This window comes from Labrus bergylta, chromosome 6, assembly GCF_963930695.1.
Source record: "Labrus bergylta chromosome 6, fLabBer1.1, whole genome shotgun sequence".
NCBI classification, from domain to species: domain Eukaryota; kingdom Metazoa; phylum Chordata; class Actinopteri; order Labriformes; family Labridae; genus Labrus; species Labrus bergylta.
In genome coordinates, this window is record NC_089200.1 from 10,204,759 (window position 1) to 10,228,597 (window position 23,839).

General features: G+C 41.9%; 2 protein-coding genes across 2 annotated transcripts; both read right to left on the reverse strand.

Annotated features, from left to right (window-relative positions):
• Window positions 1-234: 234 nt before the first annotated feature.
• On the reverse strand, window positions 235-9,118 carry LOC110000145 (interferon regulatory factor 4). Its single transcript, XM_020655330.3, has 8 exons — window positions 8,575-9,118; window positions 7,740-7,926; window positions 7,356-7,432; window positions 6,221-6,359; window positions 6,021-6,122; window positions 5,083-5,460; window positions 3,557-3,669; window positions 235-2,070 (listed from the first exon to the last, which is right to left on the reverse strand). The coding sequence occupies exons 1-8, from the start codon at window positions 8,770-8,772 to the stop codon at window positions 1,909-1,911; spliced, it is 1,356 nt and encodes a 451-aa protein (XP_020510986.1). The 5' UTR covers window positions 8,773-9,118; the 3' UTR covers window positions 235-1,908.
• Window positions 9,119-9,721: 603 nt separating this feature from the next.
• Window positions 9,722-22,794, reverse strand: LOC110000074 (dual specificity protein phosphatase 22-B-like). The gene is made up of 7 exons (XM_020655255.3): window positions 22,524-22,794; window positions 22,373-22,406; window positions 19,989-20,071; window positions 17,261-17,310; window positions 16,293-16,367; window positions 14,926-15,097; window positions 9,722-12,996 (listed from the first exon to the last, which is right to left on the reverse strand). Exons 1-7 carry the CDS (start codon window positions 22,542-22,544, stop codon window positions 12,847-12,849), a joined length of 585 nt encoding a protein of 194 aa, XP_020510911.2. The 5' UTR covers window positions 22,545-22,794; the 3' UTR covers window positions 9,722-12,846.
• Window positions 22,795-23,839: the final 1,045 nt, after the last annotated feature.

Consider the following 23,839-nt stretch of genomic DNA (forward strand, 5'->3'; position numbering starts at 1 on the left):
AGCAGAACGCAGGAAGGCTTTCTCTTCAGCACGCTGCGGAAAGCGTGGCCGACCTCTTCCTCTCTGTTTCCCCTCCCCTTGTGATGTCATCACATTGTTTGTTATAATGAAGTGTTTGATTAACCAGCCGCATCCTGCATCTGAACCACACTTCCTGTTCACACATACACACACGCACACACACTGACAGTACCCAAAGAGCTCACACACGCTGAAGAACAGAGGTCGTCAATCTTTACATTGAAGCTTTTTATTGTTTATTTACAAAAGAAGTGCTCCTCTTAAGGCAAAAAAACCCAAAAACATTCACCTCTATTTTTTCTCAGATTTGACGTTTGACCCCTCACATTTATAAATCTCTTCTGCATCTCAAATATCGGATTGAAAAACTAAGTTCACAAGAGCTTATATAGAAAGCATCTCCCTGAGAGTTACATTTAAAAATCTTTAGAAGAGGAGTTACATTCAGAAATCTTTCCACTCTTCGATGTGAACAGCAAACATGAAGCTACTGATGTGCCAGAAGACGAGCCGCTAAGCTTAGCATAACGACTTCTAAGATAACAGATAGCATAGCACAGTCCTAAGACATTCTTAAAATCTGTTTTTATGGTCTAATATCTGTTAGGATTTGTGCAGACTCCGTGACTTATCGCTGAAGAAGATATACCTTATCAATTAATTTGACACTCTTTTTGTGGAACATGCTACACATGCTACACATGCTAAACACAGGCTGAAATACACACACAAGCACAAACAGGGTCCTGTGGACATGCACTGATGGAGACACGTCAGAGCGAGGGGGCTGCCCACAGCGAGCGCTCCTGAACTGGTTATCTGCCCGTCAATAGACTGAATCATAGCGGCATGGCGCTAATAACAAAATTCCCTGTAGCGTTAGACAACTAGCAGCGATAACCATTTAATCTCTGAAGATTTAAGAGTTTCGTAAGAGTTACTTTCTGATGCTGTTGTCATTTAAAGTTCTGCTGATAAACTGTAAAGTTCAACCTGTTACATTTGTTCTGTGTTTATCTCAGTCACTGTGGTGCTTTGCTAACGTCTTTGATGAAGCGTATGTACCTGAAAGCAACATTTTAAAGCCCTTTAAGACCAACGTAAACCAGATATTCAGCATGCAAGTACTACCCGCTTCAGCTACACTAACATACTGACCTGCAGGAAGACACTGATCGTTACATCACAGAGTCTCTGTTCGGACTAATGCATACATTATTATAAAGGCACAGTGTTGGTGCTAGCCTGACACTTGACAGAAAGTTAGGGTCAGTCGAGTTAGCTGCTGAATCCAGAACTGTCTTTGAGCACGCTTGTTCTTGCAGAGCAGGATTTTTCTGCTTTGTTGTTCTCAGACGGAAATCTGGAAAAATCTGAACTCTTCTACACTCTTAAAAATCAACCTGAGCACAAAAAATAGAATTTAGTTTTTCATGTTGAACTTTTTCAAAGGTTTGATGAGCAGATTTTGTTACCTTTGCAATAAGTCAGTCCACCTGTTTCCCTTTGCTTCAAATCTTTGTGCTAAGCTAGGCTAACGGGCTTCATGTTCACTGGAGAGAGTATTGATTTCATGATTTACCTCAAGGCAAGAAAGTGAACATATCTTTTTAATTAAAGGGTATAACTTTCCCCCGAAGTATTTTTACAGTACAATCACCTGAGCTGTCAGTTTTCTTTGGAAAGTCAGAATGTAAAATATCTATAGTGCACAAAAATATCCTGAGTACAAAAAAAAAGTCACTTTGGTTTCATCACAATACAAACATGCCCTGTCAGTAAATGTCCGTAAGTAGATGTATAAGGCCGTCTGAGATCGTCCTCCGTGTGGAGAAACGGTCGTCGTTGCGTCTGAAAGTTTTCTACAGTCTCTCACTCCTCCTGAGGTCACTCCTGCAGGCTGCTGCTCTGGTGGTGTTGGATGGCTCTCTGGTAGTCCTCAGAGGGGTTTATGAGGTCTGAGACCCCCGGGTGATCGAAGCTGCGGTAGTAGTGGCTGCCCATCTGCTGGGCGTAGTACAGGAGCTGCCGGGCGAACAGCGGCTCCACCTGAGGCATCAGACGAGTCAGACAGGTGAGTGGAAGGCTTTACAACAACTGTCAACATATACTCAGGGTGTTGAAACTAGTATTTCACAGCATAAAGGGTTAATTATTTAAGGTTTAAAGTTCAGTTTGAAAAGTAAAATCAAGATTTTAAAGTTAAAGAATATCACTGCGGGTAAGACACAGGCCCCAAGTACAGAGGCTACAGTGGTTGTGGGTTTGAATCCGATCTCTAGTGTTGTAGTCAAGACCACATTAACCGAGACCAGAGTGCTCCGAGGCAAGACCAAGACATTTAGGGATCAAGACCGAGTAAAGACCAAGACCATAAATATCAATTAAAAAAATGTGTGTCACTCACTAACACCGTAAAAACCGGGAAGGTTGCGTCCGTAACCGAGGGATGAAAATCAGATTATGAATGAATTTAAGTTATTTGTTCTTTCAGAACGGTGTGTTTTCTTTTTAATCACAGTAATGACTTCCAGTGGTGGTCTCGACTGGTCAGTCTGAGACCGAGACAAGACCGCGTAAAAATGCTTTTAGGCTTTGATTCCAAGACGAGACCGAGACCTTGATCAGACCAATCTCTGCCCCGTATGAAGTTCGCTCCCTTGTAATGAAAGCAGTGTGGCAGAGCAACGCTTTAGCCCGCTGGGAGCAGGTACCTGTTATCATACTTTAAGGACGGTGAAAGGTTTGGAGAGTGAAGGCTCGGAGGTGCACTTAAAGAACCTTATCCTCCTCCCTGCAGGTTAACGTCCACAAACATGTTCTGCATGTGGTCACATGTTGATCTAGTTGAGTTGTTATATGACAGTTTGTTCTGAAAACATTATCTCTGTTTTCTTCTTCGAGATGCCATCTGTCCACTGTGCTTGTTTACATACAGGTCGTAGAGCATCATGGCAGTAGCTATTTACCAGAGCAGAAGCCTCAGCTAGCGGCAGGAGGATACTTAGACACAACATTAAACTTGACTTGATATAAATATTAATAATTAGTTTACTTGACTAGTCATTCTTGTGCCCACTAGCGAGGATGATGTCATTAATCATTTAGTCAACTAATCACTCACATCCCCAGTTCTTCGGACTCTACGTCCTTTGAGTGGAAACATGTAGCATGTCTGAATAATGAAGTCCATTCACCCTGTAAGCTCTAACAAAGACACTAAAGGTCAAACAAAAAAGCTAGTTGTGCAAAGTGCTTCATCTCTGCGAGACTCGTTCAGAAACTGAATTTAAACATTGTGACTGTGAAAAAGTTCTCACACTCTTTCAAATCCTGATTTTTACTTTTCAGACCTCACGTTAAACTTTCAGGACTCAACTTTCAACCTTTCAAACCTCACTAGGATTTTATTGATTCTGATGCTGAAGATCTGATCTCAGAACCTCACAGTGAGTCTTGTGTTTAGTTGAGGGGATAAATGACAACAATGATAGAAATATGAGTGTGTGATGATATTAGAGGACGCCGTGGTCACCTGGACTGTGAGGGTGCGTCTTTGCCTCTGCGGGTCCAGACACTCGTCTCCGAAGCTCAGCAGGACCTGGAAACGAGGCGGCGGGCGACCGTGGAGGCCATAACTCTGGATCTCTGAAAAGCCACAAAGGACATGAAGAAATTTGAAACATGCATAACTTTGACATTAAAAGCTATCTTGACTTTTAGAAACAACTGAATTCATCAGAATTTCGCTTTAAGTATCATGACCTTTGTGAGATCGAATGGAAAGTCCTGCTCACACCATGTATGCAAATTCAGTGATCTGTCAGACAGCTGTGTGTAAGAAGAATGTGGGTGGCAAAGATGTGGCTGTGAGGAAGTCATGTGAGTGTTACCTCATCATGATAATAATAATACTTTAAAGAAGCCGCAGTTTGAAACTGATATCAACCTTCTGAGGGGTTTTTGTTCACCCCAAAGAGACTTAAATTAAATGAACTGTGAATGTCTTACAGAAAGTTTAGTCATTAAGGCTTCATTTTGTAACTTCATATCTGGACTTACTGTAAAGGTAAATGGTTAATGGACTTGAGCTTGTGTAGGACTTTTCTAGTCTTTCACACCGCAGGTCACACCTACACATTCATACACTGAGGGCCGAGGTTACTGTGTAAAATCTCAGTAGTATCTAATCCATTCATACACTTTCACACTCCGCCGGCAAAGCAGCAGGAGCAACTTAGGGTTAAGTGTCTTGCCTAAGGACACATTGGACATGAAGCTGCAGGAGCTGGGGGTCAAACCCCCAACCTTCCGGTTGGGAGACAGCAGACTCTTCCACTGAGCCACAGCTGCCCCCCTCCTTACCCCCAGTTTGTGTTCTAACATTAGATTAAAAATAATAGAGAAGCAGCTAAACCCTTAAGGTTGATTCAAAAACTTTCTGTCTTCCTGAAAATTCTTTCAGGATTCATAAAGAGCAGCACAAAAATAAATCACTTATAACCATCGGAGACCTGAAACTTCTTCTCTTTGCAAATCTAAGAGCTAAAAAATGACACATCTTCTTGCTCCATTCGTACATTTCCTTTGAAAACACAATTATACTTGTATATTTTATATCAGTGCTTGTTTTTAAATATTTGACATATTTTGCAGATTCTAGTACCGATGTTTTTCATGACTTTTTTCGGCATAGGACTCCCACAATGCTGACATTTTCTCTCAGGTTTGACCATGAAAACAGATGACAGTGACTTCTTCTGCCCAATAAAAACCTCCTCTCTGACTCAGCAGTGAGGAGAACAAGATGCTAGCATTACACTGATCTGACACATCTGATCTGACACATCAGATACTGACGTCGGTTCATGCTACATTGTTAGCTGATATCCGCTCTGGTTGTAGCTTCTTTAGTAAATCTGAAGGAGTTGACTTGAAGTCGTCACCTTGGCCTTCAGATGCTCATTCTCATTTCTTAATTCAAGTTTCAAGGCAAAAGAATCGTCAGATAAAAAGGCGACGAAACGATTGGTTAGCTGTAGTTGCTTCCTGCCGTCTCACCTGTGAGGAAGTCCTGTGTGTGCAGGAGTGTACAGGTGACCTCTCTCTCCAGTTTGTTGGGCTTGTCTCCGTACTGGGACAGTCCTGCCTGCCAGTACACTCTGCTCTGACACAGCCGCCGAGCGTTGAGTCCCTCTGGGCCCATCCACAGTAACACGCCCCTCTCCAGGTCGGACGGGGGGCTCGGGGGACACTCGTCTGTCCTCCTCTGGGCGGACAGACTCTCTACGGGCAGGGCTATCACCTCGCGACCACCTGGCTGCATGAAGTGCTTCTCCTCGAGGGAACATGGTGTGATGTGACACCCCTCCGGACTGGAGACGGTCACCTCCCTCACCAGAGAGTCCCGGAAATATACAGACACAAGCAGGCGGAGGTCTAAAAGGAGGAGAGGATGACATGGGTGCAGGTCAGTGACAGTTTCTTGTCACAATTTTTGAAGGAAATGTTATCCTCGGCGCAGGATAGAACAGTGTAGGTCAATTTCACTCGCTGTTCTATACAACGGCTGAGGCTAAGAGGAAGAGGTGACGGACGTAGAGAGGAGAAACAGAGAGAGCAAGAAGCAGAGTGTGCATCCCTGCAGATTTAGATGTACTGTTAGGCTGTATTGTTTTATCAGTCTCTCATCTTTGTCAGCTTTTCTGGGTGAAGAAAGTCATCTGACCCAAGTTGTGTCTCAGGCTTGCATACAGATTACACCTTACACCAAAAAGTTGTCTCTACAATGGGCTGTGGACGCTAGCAGAGTCTTATTTGTGCAAAACTCGTTAATATAACTGAACTTCTGTCGGTCGACATTTTGGTCGTCTTTGGTTTCTAACAACCGTCTCCTCTGCTTGTCAACAAATGCACGTCATCTCAGCCCAACGGTAATCTTTCTCTTTCTGATTTCAGGATGTGCAGACAAGCAAAGTGAAGTGAAAGTGTTGGTTTACCTGAAAGGGCCTCTGCTGATCTGATGCTGGCGTCCAGAGTGAATGGTGACGGCTGACTGTCAGCGGGGCTGTACGAGTAGATGGACGCTCTGAGCTGGTATCCTGCACGCACAGACCAACAAACAAAGAGCTTATAAACGGACACGTTCACAAACTGTGAAGGGATGCAGACACTAGTGAAGTCGCGTTCAACACCGTACCATTGTCCACGGCCGGGCCCTGCCACGGTAGGCTGCGGGGCGGACAGGGAAACTGAGTGTAGGGCAGCTCAGAGAGGGAGGGCGGATCCTGACAGTAATCCCTCCAGCCACACTCTGCTGTGGGCATGTACTGAGAAACCTGCAGACACACACACAGTCAGTCCAACGTGCAGACACGGGGGCATAAACTTCTTCTACTGCTCGGTATGAGCTGAAAAAGTGAATTTGAACGGTCAAGTCTTTGGACTGCACATTTGAAGTATTATTAAAGCTCCACAGCAGAATTACAAAAGTATACATTTTAAAAACTGCGGCATATTTTAATGTATTAATTAAGTATGTCACAAAATGTAATTAATTATATTTGATGCATGAAGTCATTCAGCATAGTGCCAACACACAGCAGAAATCTGATACGCTTCATTCAGAGTTTGTAGCTTTTTCTAGATTTCAACTTATTTTTTTTCCTTGTTGACCTTTTGCGTCAACAGTAAACAGCTTTTAGCTTTTTACATGAATTCAAAAAACGATTAAATGACAAATATGGATATGCATTAAAAGACCTTATTAGACCAATAAAAATACTCCATAATTGATATACATGAACCGTATGCTCAGAATGAGTACAGTCTCATATGGTTTCAGGGATTCACAGAGAGATCAAATCTACAAAATATAATGAATCATGTAGATATACAATTTTTAAGTGGTAGAAAATGTGGATTAAGTATTTCTAAAATCCAGCAGACAAATGTGCTTTGACATGATTCTCACCCCTTAAACATCCCATCCTTCTCACTTCCCCACCCCCCCCCCCCCCCCACACACACACACACACACACAGGACAATCCACTCGTCCTTTGTGTTGATTTTCTCAAAGTGTTTCCAACATTTGACAACATCCGCAGCTACAACTCCTAAACCTGTGACCTTCACTTTGCATGAATATCCAAATTTATTCATGCATATACAGCTCAGGCATGCTTTCTCATCGACTGTCTATGTTTCACATTCAGCCACCCTCTCTCTCTCTCTCTCTCTCTCTCTCTCTCTCTCTCTCTCTCTCTCTCTCTCTCTCTCTCTCTCTCTCTCTCTCAAACCCGCCCCTCTCCTTTCCCTGAGTATGAAAATCACCTGAGGCTGCAGAGTGGGATAGGACGGGTGCATCTGGTAGCTCATTGGGCTCAGAGGGCTGTCCTCCTGTCGGGGTCCTGAATGCAACACATACAAGAAGAAAGCTAATTAGACTCATAAGACTCATGCACAGGAAGAGTCCACACCTGTTGTGACCTTCACGGGTGGTTTTTCACTGCACCACTGAGGAGTCACTAACCTTTGATCAGTCAATAAAGGCATTTACACAGAATTTCCAAATTTAATAAAAACAAAATCAGTCAAAGGAGTTCACCCACTGACTCAAAGACTAACTCTCCACGCTTCGCTGGCGTTTATTACCAAATCACAACTCGTTTAGAATCTACAAAGTATGATAGAACAGGTGCCTGAGGTTGGACCTACTTTTCTTGGCGCCCTCTGGTATGATGCGGTAAACTTTGTACGGGTCTGAGATGTCCAGCTGGCTCCTCTCCACCAGCTCCTCGAAGTCGTTGCTCTTGTTGAGGGCGCAGCGGAGGCGAGTCTTCCAGGTCGGCGGATCCGGCTTGTCGATGCCCTCCCGAAACTTGCCTTTAAACAGCGCCCAAGCCTGCAGACAAAGCACCGGGCAAATGTAACCATGTAACCCATGATGAGCCTGAAGGTAGCCCACTGTGCAGCATGTAACCTCGTAAAGAGCCCAAAAACGATTACTCCAACAGGTATTAAAACAATTAGTCGGTTATTTGAGGCAGTCTGGACACCGAAAAATATTCGCAACAATTTCAGCGTCTCAAATGTGAATATCTTCTATTTTTTTCTTGTCTTTTGAGATCAACTTTTGCATATCTTTAGACTTCTTGTAAGCACTCTATAACCCATCTTCAATCAATAAATGGTGCGAGAATTGACAAACAAAGTCGGCGACTAATCGATAATAAAAAAATAGAATTATTAAATATTATAGATATATAGATAGATATTATTATAGAAAATAAAGCCTTTTTGAAACAGCATAGGCCTATATTTCAATATTTACTGCAGAATATATGCATTACCTTACAAGAGAAACTTTGCACGTGTTTGAAATGAGGAAAGTTTCTCATCTCTTCTTAAATAGATTATAGGCTTGTAGGCCTATAAATGATCTCCCTTTAATTTACATGAATCAGTTTGTAGGCTAAGTCTTAACTTAAAATAGTTTAAGTCATGAGTTGTAATGATGGATGGGCTCGGGAGGAGGCTGCGGGTGTTTCACCTTAAAAAGCGCGGCATCCTCATCTCGGTTGTAGTCCTGTTTCCCGGCGTGTTTCCATGGTATCCTGAAGATGCTCTTCTCGTCGTTCTCCCACACCAGCCCGGGATATTTCCCGCAGTCCACCTGCTCGATCAGCCACTGGCGCAGCTTTCCGTTGCCGCTGCTCCCGGAGCCTGTGTACTCCATCTCTGCGTTCATCTCTGCGCCTTCTGCCACACGTCCACTTGTCAGGAGTCTGAGGTGTTTCAAAGTGCTGTTGTTGTTGTTGTTGTTGTTGTTGTTGTTGTTGTTGTTGTTGTTGTTGTTGTTGTTGTTGTTGTTGTTGTCCTGCAGAAACTTTTCACGTTTAGAAAAACTCTCTCTCTCAAAAAAAAAAACCCACGCAGACTAACTTCTGCGCCCTGGAAGCGCGTGGAGCTGCTCTCTTACCTGAAACTCGGCTCACTTTTGAAACACACTCATTCAGAAAGCCCTCATCTTTACGGCGGGAGCGCTTAAATCCTCCACCAAATGGCATGCGGCAAGGGGGGCGGGGACAGAGAGCCGGGGATGCTTAGGAGGAGGACGCACCTGCTCTCTCTCTCTCTCTCTCTCTCTCTCTCTCTCTCTCTCTCTCCTGCGAAGCTTATCAGCGCGCGCGCAGCAGCAGATCTCCAGTAAGACACCGACCAGGGGGGGAAACCCTGCCGGCGTCAGTCAGAAGTGTCACACACCCGCACACGTGGAAACTCATCAGACGGAGACAAAAACAATTCTTTGAAATGATGAACTTTCACGTAAAGTCACTCCAGAGTGGTCCTGCTGCAGAAGTGATGCGTGAAGTCTCCCTGCACATAGGAAGATTATGATCAATAACACCGCCGAATTTTACCAGATAACATTATTATAAACCGACTGCCTATTATTGAGAAAATGTCTGTTGTGCACTATTGTTGTATGCAGAGTACAATATCAGCAGTCTACAGAGTTCAGCTGATGAGAGATTTAGATTAACAGCAATACAAATCTTCAGATTCGTCTTTAATCAAATCAATTCAGTTCAAATAACTTTATTTATCAGTCTGGTACCGATCATAAATTTACTCAGAAAATAGGTATTTAAAAGTCCTGGATATGAAATCCTACTGAAGTCTGTGAAGGCTATCAGGTCTGTGTTTTTGTTAGATAGATACATAGATGTTATTTGGCATGGACATCATTACATTTGAATTCTAATTTATTTTGTGGAATAGCCCCTTGCATTTTAAGGGGTCCCTAACACAAAAACAAAGTAATACACAACAAACATACAAAACAACATTACTAACAGACGTATACAATAACACTAATACAGCCAGGGCCGACTCCAGCTATTTTGGTGCCCTAGGCGAGAGTAGGATTTGTTATAACAACAGGGATGCAAAGTTTATTATTCTTTTGTTCTTTATTTCTTTATATGTTCATTTCTTATTTTCAAGACAGAACATGAGGGAAGGAGCAACAATAGAGCACTTTGTCATTGAATTATTAGTAGTAGTACAGGCAAAATAACAAAAGTAAATAAATAAACAAGTAATCAAAAACAAGAACAGGTTGTTTTAAGGAAAGGAAATGAATGTGAGCTAAAGCAGTGGAAGGAAGTGGTGGACGAACCAGATGCAGAGTGTTTACGTGATTTAGCATATGTACTAGTTCTCAACACCTGTCCACAGGAGGCTTTTGAAAAGAAACAATTAAAGATAGCAATAAAGAGAGAATGGATGAATAATAAAGAAGCGATAGAAGAGCAGCAATATATTCAAATATACACATGTGCTGTACAGCAAATAAGGCATCATGATCCAACAATAAACCAGTCAGAAGCTATTCATGTGAGCACTGTTGATTTAATTTCAGCCATTGTTTGAGTCGAAAGCATTTCTGTTGCTCTCTAGTTTTATGTTAGTGGGCAGAGAGTTTCAAAGCTTTGCCCCCTTTGCAGAGAAAGCAAATGATATTATTTGTATTATTATTTGATGGTTTCTGGTGCACAAGCTGTGAAGGTGAAGTTTTAACACATTATCAGTTGATTAGGAAGTGTTAAGCCATGTAAATATATCGGCCTCTCTAACGACCTTCATTTTGATCATCTTCTCTCTATGGTGTGAACGCTATACAACAATAGATATTTATAAAAGTCATTGTGAATCTTAGAACTGCTCAACTTCTATAAATCAGTCACAATCAGTCCTCCATCAGTGATCAGACTGATCGGTCTATTTTCACACTGAGCTGTTACTGCTAATACGAATCATACTTTTACCATTATTACTGACACTGTGGCTTTAAATCTGTCTTATCCTCGGTGGCTCTGTCTCTCTTTGTTCCTGCAGAAGACTAGAAAAGAAATAAACAAGCTCAAGTCCATTTAATATTTAAACAGAGTATTCACTTCATGGATTAAGTCTATTGTTTTGGAAAATGAATCAAGCTAAATCCACATTTTAAGTCAGTAAGTCATACTGTACAGAATTTTACAAAGGGGATTTTTTAAATACACGTCAAAGAGGACATATTATCCCCCTTTTTCACCTTTTCAAACAGTCCCCTGTGGTCTAAATGAAACATCTGTGCTGTGCTTCTGTCAAAATATAACATGAATCAAGCACCAGAGGAGGTTTGTGACCCTGTATAAACCAGCTCTCTGGGAATGCTCCGTTTTGGTGTGTGTGTCTCTTTAAATGCAATGAAAATGAAAAGACTGAGTCCTCTAAAGAGTAGTTCATTGTAAATGCATCACTATGTGTCTCAGCCTTTGGTTAGTTGTCCAGTTAAAATTATCAAGTCAGCTCCTCTACTGTGGCTTATTTTATTTAAACAGCAACCCTCCCTAAAGTCGACTAATTAAATATGCAAGAGAAGTCTTAATTTCCCCATTTCCCCCAAGCGTTCCAGTTTGGTTCTGTCCAGTTCGGTTCTGTCCAGTTCGGTATGGTAAACCCTGATCTTGCTTGCATTTCCACGGCCAACCGTACCCTTACACATCACTACATCAAAGCAGCGCGACATAGTGTAATACCGCCAGCAAATTCATCAGAGAAGAAGAATGTTACACAGTAAACAAAGGGCAATAATGGACGTCCAGCAGAGGTCTGCATCTCCGAGGTCGTACATGGGGCGGTTCTACCCGTTTCCACCAAGCGGTCCGGTTTTGTTCAGTACGGTAAATCCTGAACTTGCTTGCTTTTCCACAGCCAACTGTACCCTTATTTGGTAAGCAGAGTGTAAGCCAGATGGAGATAGCTGCGTCAGCTATGTAATAGTGTGACATCATAGCAGCCCAACACAGTGTAGCCCGCTATTAATTAAGTTCAACGTTCAAGAAGAACAGGGACACAGTAAACAAGGGAAGCTTTCGGGTCGGATCGGTACCCTTTGCATCCCAACAGAAGGGAACCAAAAAAGTAGGACCGTACGGATCCCTTATTTTGGTACCATTCCCAACTTGTGATGGTGGAAACTCCAATAAATATCACTGTTTATCACAGAGGCCGTTTAGCCTCTGCTGGACGAGCCGCTTAAAAAATATTTTTTGGGGAAAATTAAGAGAATACCCACTTCTTCAGACACCATTACACCACTGATGGTCACATACTCGTTCGTCTTTTCACCATGATTTTTAAATGAATGATGTGTTTCACAGTTTGTAATAATTGACGGCAGACTTTTCTGTTCTTCACACACACAAGACATTCACATTAAAAAAAAAATACACACTTTTATACTGCCAACCCGGTTTTATAATAACATAACTGAAAGTCATTTTTGGACAATCTAGACTTTAATGAAACAAAAACAAACCTTCATGAAGGAATACAACTACAGTATGATTAAATAAATAAAAGCTGCTGCAGACACTGTGTGACTGGATGATACAGTGCTCTTCAGCTGTCTATAGAAAGTCATATAGTCATATTTAAAGTGGAGGACACAGCATAACAGAACTCGGGGGGGGGGGGGGGGGAACTCACTGCTAAATGTACTGTATGTACATGTTTCTCTGGTGTCAGGCTTGACTGACCTTGCATGTTGTTTTGACAGTTAGAAGCAAAGACACCATTTGATGAAGGGAGGGGGGGGGGGCTGAGGCAATGACACAAAAATCCCCCTCACTCACATGATTGTCCTGCGTGCATTTTGGTACAGACAGTGTTCCTGCTGAAGAATCGACGATGTGAGTCCAAGCAGAAGCTCACAGTCCCCAAGTGTTCGTAAAATACGAGATTGACGGACGCCTCTCTCTCCTCTTATAACTCAGGTGATCTTCGTGCTCAGTGCAGGAGTGATGCTGGTCGTTATGCTGCTGCTGCTGCTGCCTTCAGATTTCTTAGTTAAAAGTTTTTCCACCTCCTCGCCATCGTTGAACGACACCTTCCCGTATCGCTCCTTCCACCAGTCTCGATACTGGAGAGAGAGAGAGCAGAGGGGGAGAAAGAGTGAGTCACCTTTGCTTCTCTTTGGCCTTCCTTTCAAGATGAATATGTTTTATCCCAACAGATTCTACTCATATTAATTTATGACGTATGCAGCTGTATTGTTGTTTTTATGTTTTAGGATAAGGGCTCAGTGAAGACCCTCCTCATCCTCATTATGCCCCTACTTCCTACTTATAAGTTACATTACCTTATGTTCCTTAGTTGCAACCGCAACCGCAACCGCAACAGTGATGCAACCTTCAACAGACCCAGGCTCCGATATGGGACTTAACCAGGTAGTGACAATGCTTATTCCACCTACCCTACCACATGGCCCCTTCTGGACCCAATGGTCCAATTAATCCCACAACACCTCAGGAAGGCCGGACAGTAGTAAGCTCCAGGGACCCAGTCAACCCCTTCCATGCTAGCTCGTCCCGTATTTTACACTTTGATATTGCGTCCCGTTTTGAATTTATACGGGACGCAGTTTGTCCCGTATTTCCAAGATGCCTTGAACTCAGCATCATTCCACCTGCATTCAGCCGGCTAGTTCCCGCTTCCTCAAAGCGTCCGTTGGTTTTTTTTTTGGCATGAGCAATGAGAGCTCTTTCGTGATTGGGTGAGAGAAAGTCATAGGAGTCAAAAGGAAACATGTCTGCGGCTGCCTCTGATACCTGCACCGTGCACCATTGAAACGTAAACAGATGCAGAAATACAGACGTGAGTAGAAAGTAATGACTGGCTTGACAGTGTCAGTGAAAATTGATATAATGTAAAGGAAACTATTGTAGGCCTACTTCGTATATTTTCTCCGATGTTTATAAATAGGTTATTCCAGTAGCCTATAGTTTGGATAGTGTGAATATTCTTCAGTAGCCTACATAAAACAAAAAGATGACATTTATTTTAGCCAAATCTGTATTCACAGTTTGGCCTGGGCGAGACATCATGAATACAGTTCAATCATAGTTCAAAACCATATTAATAGTAGGCTATCATTCATGATCTCATGAGAAAACAACAAAAACAACAGACAGAAGGAGAGAATAAATGAATAAAAATACTTTTAAATTCGTACTGTTTATTTAATTAAAAATCTGTCATCTTACTGCTCCCCTCTATGGTACAGCAGTGTCAAAAGCACTTCAATAATACTCTGTTAATGAATTAATGTTAAGTTAATAACTTTATTTGGAGTTTAAGTGAAGTTGTAAATTAGATAGGCCTAGCTAGTAGTAAGCATCTTCTGACGTCCTGTTAGGTGCATTTCAATGTGCATACATTACTGTATCTGCCTTTACACTGAAGTTTTGTGCTTGTACATTTTTTGGGGAAAAAAAAGTGTTAATAAAGCACTTTAAGTATGACTCTTTATTAAATTATTACTTCATTAAAATAATGTTTTAAATCCTGATTCACTACAACTGGTGCCCCACCCCACCATTGGGCCAGTGGTGGTCAGGCCCCTGTTGAGTTGCACCCCGCTGCAGGGTGTCCTGTATTTTTCTACATGGAAGGTGGCAACCCTAGCTCTCACTCTCCACCACACCCACACACAGAACTCCTATATTTGACCTTCTTTACCGAACGGCCTTCACCACCCAAACAGCATTGCCACCTCAACAGCGCCGGCCTCCATACATGCAAGCTCCAGGTAGTGACCACACTGATACTCCCTATATAGACTATAGACTAATGAGATGTTTTCATCACATACAGACTTCTGCATCAGCATGTGATTGCATTGTTGTTCCAGAGGAAATGGATACACATTTTCAAACCCTGTGTAGGACTGGCATTTCTTTAACCGTGTAAACAAAGAGGAAATTAGAGAAATGCATTAAAAGAATACTGTTGACAACATACAGTATATCATGAACTCTTAGTGATCCTATGATCCCTGAGTGTCACTCACATCTGTCAGCTCGGTGTTTTCAAACTCCTCCAGCTGCCGCAGGAAGCCCAGGTTTGGCCCCGCACACGGCCGGGCCGCCCTCACCGCCGCCAGAGACTCGACCCAGCCCCGTCCCGTCACGGTCATGATGTAAGCCACCACCAGGGTCACACTGCGGGACACGCCTGCAACACTGACAGCACACAGACTCACAACATGAGGCCCACTGTAGCAATCACCACATATTCAGAGAGTCAAACATGAAACCTCCTCGGTACAAGCTGTGGTTTAATGCTTGATTTTTTCTTCTTTGATTTGAGGAAGGATGAAAGATGATGTGATGTACAATGAAACAAAGTTTTATTCGCTTTGGTGACATTGATGTGGTTGAAAATGAGAAGTGACTTAATTGAAGATGAGGATTTCCAGTCAGTAATCACAGTTAGGCAAATTCTCCATCTTATGAGACAAATATCAGATTGCATGTTCCTTCTTCCTTTCCGCATTCTCGCATGCAAATGACTCCGGTTTCAGACCTTTTGTAGTTTAATGTAACATATAATATTACTCATGTAACTTGCTTTCAAATTAAATAATAAGATGGACTAGACTAGACTGATGTAAGACGTTTTGAAGAGGCGAAACAGCCAGACATTGAAGGACTAGTAAGTAAAAGAAAATGCAAACAGATGAGAACCAAAAGCTTTAAACTCAGTTTATTCATGTTTGATCAAAGCTGTTAATACTAAACACAAATGTCATTCATGCAAAAATATCAAACAATTGTAAATGGACTTGAGCTTGTTTATTTCTTTTCTAGTCTTCTTACTACTCAAAGCTGACTACTTTTACACCATGTCACACCTACACATTCACACCCTGATGGTAGAGGCTGCTATGTAAAGAGTCCATCAGAAGTAGCTAATCCCATTCATACGCGAGAAGTACTCAAACCAATCAGGGCATGAGGGAGAGAGAATAAAAACATATTTTTATGATGTCTTTTGCCTAGAGTAAGAAATGTAATGGAAATGTAATGTAGTGAATCAAAGCTGTCTCACTCAGCGGGTGTACATTTAACCTGTTGGATGGAGGGCTGAGAAACCTTTTCGATGCAGCCACCTGAAGCCAAAGCTAGCCATAAGCTAGCCTCGGACTCATTAGTGGAAGGAAAACATTTTTTTATTTAGGATTCAGTAGTTACATGTTGCAAACACAGGTATTGTATTAAAACAGGAAGAACAGATATACATAGAAAAAGAGTTACAGCGAATATGCAGTCTTTTTATTTTTTGTTTACTTATCACAATTTAAATCGTTATCCCAAAATCAAACAATGTGTTCACACATCTTATATATTTTTCTCATGTCGTCCTTGGCCTACTCACCAGTGGACGAGGCAGCCCTCTCCTTTCAGTCGAGATTCGTGAATAAACATGATGCTGTCTCTGAAGAACTGAATCCTGAGGGGGGAGGAAAAAAAGTAACACATTTGATGTTCGAAAACGTTACGTGTACATACATGCATATATGTATACTTTTATTTCTTACATTTAAAAAAAACAACTCTTTTTTTTTGTTGTTTTTGAATTGTATTTTAGACTCTTTTATTTAATATCGATGGGGCGATATTAGATCAGTCTTTAGGGACTTGGGCTGGGAATCAGAGGGTCACCAGTTCAAGCCTCGGTGTGGACGAAGTCTGGAAGTTGGTCTGGTGGCTGGAGAGGTGCCGAGCTGCACTGAAACCCCCAACTGCACGGGCACGCCTTCATGTGCAACTCCTTCACTCTGACATTTCTCCAGTAGTGCATGTCCAAAGGATCCTGTTTGTGCATTGTGGTCTATGTGTGTGCAGCATGTCTCAACAACAGAGAGAATATATTCTTATTCATTTATGATTCATTCGTTATTTGCAGACTCTTTGGATTTTTGTTCAGCCTCTTTAATAAAAGGATGTATTTGTGATTTTTTTTTACTAAACATCAGATCCAATATTTAAAACATTCAAACATAACTGACCTCTGAACTACACACTGTAAATGTATTAAAGCAGTGGTTCTCAACTGGTGGGTCGTGACCCAAAAGTGGGTCGCAGAGCTGTTTTCAGTGGGTCCGAATGTGTGACTGGGAAAAAAAATGAGTGAAAAGTCTATGAAGCGCTCTTTAAACATGCTGGTTTTGTTCTTTCTCTTTGTTTCATCGTATTTTTTTTTGTACCATTTGAGGTCCAAAAATCTGATTGGTTGAAAAAATATAAAAAATTTGGGTCACGATGTTCATGAAGGAGTTGGTTGTGGGTCCTTAGACTAGAACAGTTGAGAACCACTGCACTAAAGTATGCTGAAGTACTCACAGGTTTTGCTTGGAGTGGTCGGCAGCAGATATACACAGATACGTCATGTCCTGAAGGGCAAAAGAGAAAAGTCGTTATTTTATTTATTTGTTTGCACAAAAGACATTAAAAGCCCAACATGTAAAAATACGTGGAAAGAGAGAAGAAAGGAACCCAGAGGAGGGCTTTGGCTGAACCTCGCCATATTAGTAACTTTTAGTCATAGCACGAAGAAAAATAGAGAAAAGTTAAAAGACTGAAACACCATCCTGTAACTTCTGCATGTAAACCTTTTGATTTAACATACAGCAGCTGGAGTGTTCATCCATTCAGGTCGTCCGTTCGATCACCGGCTCTAACACACTTCCTGTTTCTGGCTGGATGGGACAGCCCCTGAAACCTGGCCCCTCTGACCCTGCTGATGTGGAAGGTCATGACTTAACGATGTTTGCCTGTGTGTGTGTGTGAGTGTGTGTGTCTTTTTGTGTTGTGTGCACCTGGCAGCTGAAGATGCTACATGAAGTGGACAGAAACTACCTCGTCCCGCTATGACTGCACCGCTGCAAAAACCCCAGAGCCCTCTGGGACACACAGCGAGCTCTGGATGTGCTCTGGTCAGGTTGGCTTACACACACACACACAGAAAATTAAACACCACAATACTTAGAGGAAATGTTGCAACCCTATTCGTAAACTTGTTTTCACTAACAGAAAATCCAGGGTATACAAAAAGAAATACTAAAAAATCATGAAAAGCATCACTCAGTGATATTTTAAATCAACCCCAGACAAACACTTCAATGCAATGATCATGCAAATTGTGAATTTGTGCAAAACAGTAATGTCTTTAGCTTCCAAAAAAGCATGCATTTGGAAGTATAAGTTTGATCCAATACACCTCCATTGCATTTAAATATTGTTGTGGTCTGTTAATCTGAGCCACACGCTGTGCAGTAAATGTCATGTTGGACCTTAGAGATTTGGTGGTTGCAAATTTTGGTCATCCTCCCTCAGAAAGCAACAAGCTGTCTTCCAAGAAATCAATCAGTCAGCAGTCTGACTGTTAGGTATGCAAATCAAAACATCCCCATCTGGCCATTTGGGCCCAAAAAAAAAAAAAACCCTGAGTCATCTTTACACCACAGGACGTAAAACGCTGCATCATCCATATGAAGGCGAAGACGTTTAGAAGATGTGTCCGATCGAACTTAAAGCTGTTTGTCTGCACTTACTGACATCCTCTCTAGATCCTTCTTTGTGTTGTTCTTACTCTCTCAGTTCATCGCTTTGGAGAAAAGCGTCTGCTGAGTTAATTGTAGAGTTAAAGGTCAAAGAGAAAGACTTGTAAAGGTCAGTGAAATTCAGGCAGTCAGGCTCAATATCAGAGCCTAAAACCATTGATAAAGTTTTGGTGGTTGACCAGTTTGGGTAGTGATACTGTAATACAAGTTGCTGTTTCTCTTCTATGTTCAATGAAACATGTGTACAGTGGACGGAGAAAGTGTACAGAGATCTCTGAGCACTTCTCATGATTCGCTTTCAACAAGAAAAGATGAAAGTTGCGAAAGCAAGATTTTCAAAAGCGGGTCAAACGACGACGAAGAGAACTTTTTACACGGGTAAAAAAGAAATGTATAGATTGTAATCATAATGTATAACTTTTCTGATTGTTCAATAATATTTTGAATCGATAAAAAATCTCAGATTCATACATCTGGACTCATTTTGCAGCTGTACGATATGTTCTGACACCTGTAAGGTGTCAGAACATATGGAAATCAAAGGAGGTACGTTTCTACTTTCAACCTACTGGGTTCCCACAGTCTCTTGCACGTACACACACACACACACACATAATCATTTAATGCAGTTGCACTTTCAAAACTTTACAAACTACAAGCTGCCGAGCTAAAAGTACCTTCATTAAAATATTGATATTTCCAAATCTCATGACTTACACATCTGTCCTCACAGCTGCAGCACGGACCTAAAAGAGGCATTCAAATGTTCAGACTTTTTACCGGGATTTAACACAGCACTGCAGAAAAGAGTCATGTGAAGTCTGGGTGAATTCCAGGACGCGACTGATGCAAGACTAGAGAGGACTTGCCGTGCAAAAATTGAAAAGAAGAACATCTGACTTTCACACCATTTGAAGTGGTCGACTTTCATCAGTCTTTGAGTGAACTAAAATATGAGTTATGTGTGAAAAAAAAACAAATACTTCACATCCTTTTTCCCCTCTTATTTATCCTCTCAACACTCAACCGAGGTTGCATCATGTGATGAGTAGATCGTTGACGATGATCCTTTGGGGAGTAATAATGGTTAAGAGCTGACACGAATAGAAAATCAACAATTTTGATTTAGAATAATGTAGAATTTGTGTTTCTAAAGCCTAAGTTGCAGAGAATTTATCAGGTCCAGTTTCTCTAATGTATGCATTGCCCTTGGTCTGTCAGGTAACTTAAGAAATTAGAAACTGAACAGACCAGTTTTCTAACTTAATTAATGCGAGAATTGGTCTAAAGGTTAGTTATCGGGTGTGTATTATATTAAGTCAGTGTTGCATTGCAGGTCTGCAGTCATCATTGCACACTTTCAGAACGAGTACAAAGCAGAACAGACACAGACGGGGGGGGGGGGGGGGGGGGGGCTGTACTGGTGAGTTCAGGGGACGTTTGTGCTCTTTATGGCCGGATCATCGTTAGTGTCAGAGGGTCACACAGTCCAATAGGAGACAGCTCACCTCCAGGACTGGTGCGGCTGTGTCATGGATGGACAGGATGTGGGTGATGTTGTGCTGTGCCAGCAGCTCCCTGTCTCGTGCATCTGCAGACCACAAAGAAAATTAAGAAACCCTCAATTCTTTAACCATCCAATCACAAATGACTCCATGTAAAGCTAAATCTAAATAAAGCATTTTCTACCCGACAACAACCCCCCTTCTCTAAGGTCTCCCAAGCAAATGTGGCCTCATGGCTTCTAAGTTTTGTTCTGGTTTTGAACTGAAAGAAAAACCGGAAAACCAATGTTTCTAAAACAGTCGAACAGCTTGGCCAAAAGCTAGAAACTGTAATTGTTCTAATCAAATTTTAGTCTGTAAAAGGAAGCCAAATGTTTTCTAGCTTTGGCAGATGTGTCTTCAGCTCTTTTTTCTCATGCTTTGCAAGTTTGCAGGATACTGATGCCCCCTTTAAAAGAGCAAGATGAGTCTGTGCTGAGCCCTGCAGCCAGCCAGGCCTGCAGGCCCCAACAACAGTTTGTAAAAATACAACACACAAAAAATAAAGATGAATGAGAATGCTGCTTAATACGAACCATTAAACCCTGCCACCATGCTTGCAGAGAGAACACAATCTAATTATGTAACTTTGATTTATTGCCAGGAACTTGAAGGTCATGAAATGAAAGAGGACCTGAGTGTGCTGGTCATTGACCGAATATTTTGATGGGGTGTCATGGTGCTGACGTGACATTGAAGCTGGTAACTATCTGTCCCTGTGCTGAACACAGACCAGCTACACCGCCCTCTGACACAACTTGTTGACTTGTATTTATTTATGTATGTCTGTCCCAACCCAGGCTCAGTGAGCTGGACAAACAGGGAGACCATTTAAACAATAATTTATTGAAAACTAAGGCAAACTATCCGGATAAAAGAATGTGCAACCTGTTAATCATTGGTGGTTGCCATGGTGAATGTGTAGTGTTGTGTAGGCTTAACAAAGACCACAAACCAGATGTAATGTTGACGTGAGCATCTTGTTTGACCATATAGTCATTTCATGACACAGAAATGTACACTTTCTGTAAAACAGCAGGTAAATTAAGAAGTGACTACGCAAAGAACTTCAAAACAAAGCTGCACAGGGTGCAATACAAACATGCAGGTGGGGCTCTGGATGGCCTAGCGGTTGTGCCCGTGCCTGCATGTACGGAGGCTGTGGTCCTCACTGCTAAGTAGCAGCTCTGCTTTAAACTATGAATTTGGTGTGTAAATAACAACAGCGTGGGATGATAATCAGACTGAGCCGAGATTAAGGGATTAGTTTAAAGCGATTGACAATGAGTTGAATTTAGATTTTTAACGTCGAGACAGTAGTGATGGACGTCAGGTCAGCCAGACGCTTGTTCCAGAGAGAGGGACGGCAGTAACTAAAGACCCCCTCTCCCGACTTTGTTCAGTGATGATAAATGGTAGAAGTGTAAAAATCAAGATTCTTCTCTTCTGAGATTTTAAATAGTTTCATAACTTCCAAAAATCGATATTTCTTTTTTGCCTAATCAGTCACTCCCTGTTAAGAGCTAAAGCTACCATAAAATCTATGAAATTGTGGATATCGCCCCCTACCTAGTTTTAAGAAGAATCTAGTTAAATTTCCCGATAATCTGACGCATTTCCCCCCCTCTTTTCCCTAAGGACTGCTTCGATCTTCCTCGGTATTTCACCAGTTCTTTAAAAGAGATTTTTCTTTTCCTTCAGCTTCACTGCTTCTGTTCAAACTTTTAGCATTTCACTCTTTTCTACATATCTCCTCATACACATCTTTTTTTTTTCTTAAAAGGATTTGTTCAAACATGAGGGCATACCAGTGAAAACTGAAGCCTTCTTTAAAAATGAAAGCTATCAGATACCCTTTTCTGACCGTGGTTTCATATCAACATGAGCAATCCATATTTTTTTGAAGACATTTCCTGTGCAGTCTAAATTTCATGTGTGCACTTTTTTTTAAAAAGCCACAAATTATTGCATCTCCAGCTTTAATATAAAGAAATTAAACAGTGAACACAGGGGGGACAACCCCATACTTTGGGGACTCCCCTCCCACACTAACGCTCACACACTCCCCATAACCTTCCTTCAGCCGCAGAGGCTTACACACGAACCCACGCAAGCTCACATAGACGACCTGCGTAAAAAAAACCACATAGTAATGATTTTTTAAAACATCTTATACACGGTTCTTCACTCATCCTGCTCTACACTGTGACCTCTCTACTCTATAGAAACTGAGCTCAGTGTAGCATCTCACCACATGCCCCGTCTGCATGAGGAAATGAAACAAAATCTGCATTATCCTGAAAATAAATAAATTCTTCACTCAGATTTAAAGACACAGAGCAGCTTACCTTTGAGATTTCCAAGATACAGATCAGGCAGGACCTTTAAGACATTTAGAAACGGAGTCACATGTTGATGCAGGTATTGTCAAAGTATAACAAGGATGTAGAAGTAATTAAGGTTTTTGAATCTTCCACGGGGAACCATCTGATATTTTACCTTGTTTATGCCATTACCCATCTCTGCCAGAAGTCTCAAGAACAACGCAGCAACTTAAGAGCACAATCTCGATTCAGTTCCTCAAGTTGTGTATCATTCAGAGCTCCAAAAGGGGAAAGTTTACAGCTATGGTTGACTCCTCTCCTCTGTAAAACAATAATCCACTAGCTGTTACTTTGTCCCATCGTTTTCAATCCGCCCCTGACAACTTTTTTTTTTTGTGACCCAGCGTGTCATAAAGCCTTCAGCGCGTTCACAGCTCGTACTCTGAGTGCTACTTGAATGAGAATAGCCTGCTCGGGATGACGTAATGTGACCTTAACAGTGGAGCACCCTCCTTGGATATTTATATTTAGACTAAGAGGGGGGTCACGGGACTGTGGATGGGCACATACCAACCAGACAAAGATGGTCGAGGGTGCAGAGGGCAGAGGAGAACACATCCAACAGTGGGCCACGCCTGGCTATCACTGTCTGCTGAGACGGTATACCGTACAAGGAGCCCCTCTCCATGAGGCCCAAAATAAAGTTATTCCCCGTTGTAAAAACAAATACCAACATGCTCGTGCCAATAAAGAAACAACAAATCCTTTGGGACGTATTAACTCTACTGAGAACCATGAATATCTTTAACGTCTGTACAATTAACCGGACAGCTCTCATAGAATTTCAATCAAAAACAAAAGTATAAACCTGCGGGTGGCACTAAGAGAAACATCCTGGTATCGTTAAAATAAATTGGATTTATCCTCTGGGAACCATGAATATCTGAACCAAGAGTCATGGCAATCAACCTGATAGAATTAAAGATTTATTTTGTGGGCTTTTTGTGAGAGACAGGACTGTGGATAGAGTCAGAAACCAGGGAAAGAGATAGAGAGAAAGAGTTAGGGAATGACATGCAGCAAAGAAGCCACAGGTCGGATTCAAACCCTGGGCTGCCTGCTTCGGGGACGGGAGCCTCTGTACATAGGGCGAGTTGTTCACTGGCGCCTCAACCCAAAAGATTTATAAGTGTTGTACTCAGTAACAAAAATGATCTTGGTCTTAAAGAGGACATATTATCCCCCTTTTCCAGCTTTTCAAACAGTCTCCTGTGGTCTAAATGAAACATCTGTGCTGTGCTTTGGTCAAAATATAACATGAATCAAGCATCAGAGGAAGTTTGTGACCCTGTATAAACCAGCTCTCTCAGAACGCTCTGTTTTGGTGTGTGTGTCTCTTTAAATGCAATGACCCCTCCCCTGAGTTTTCCCGGTAGACGTCACTCCTTCGTTAGCGAATAAAAGTGGTGGACCTGCGCTAAAGTTTTGTTC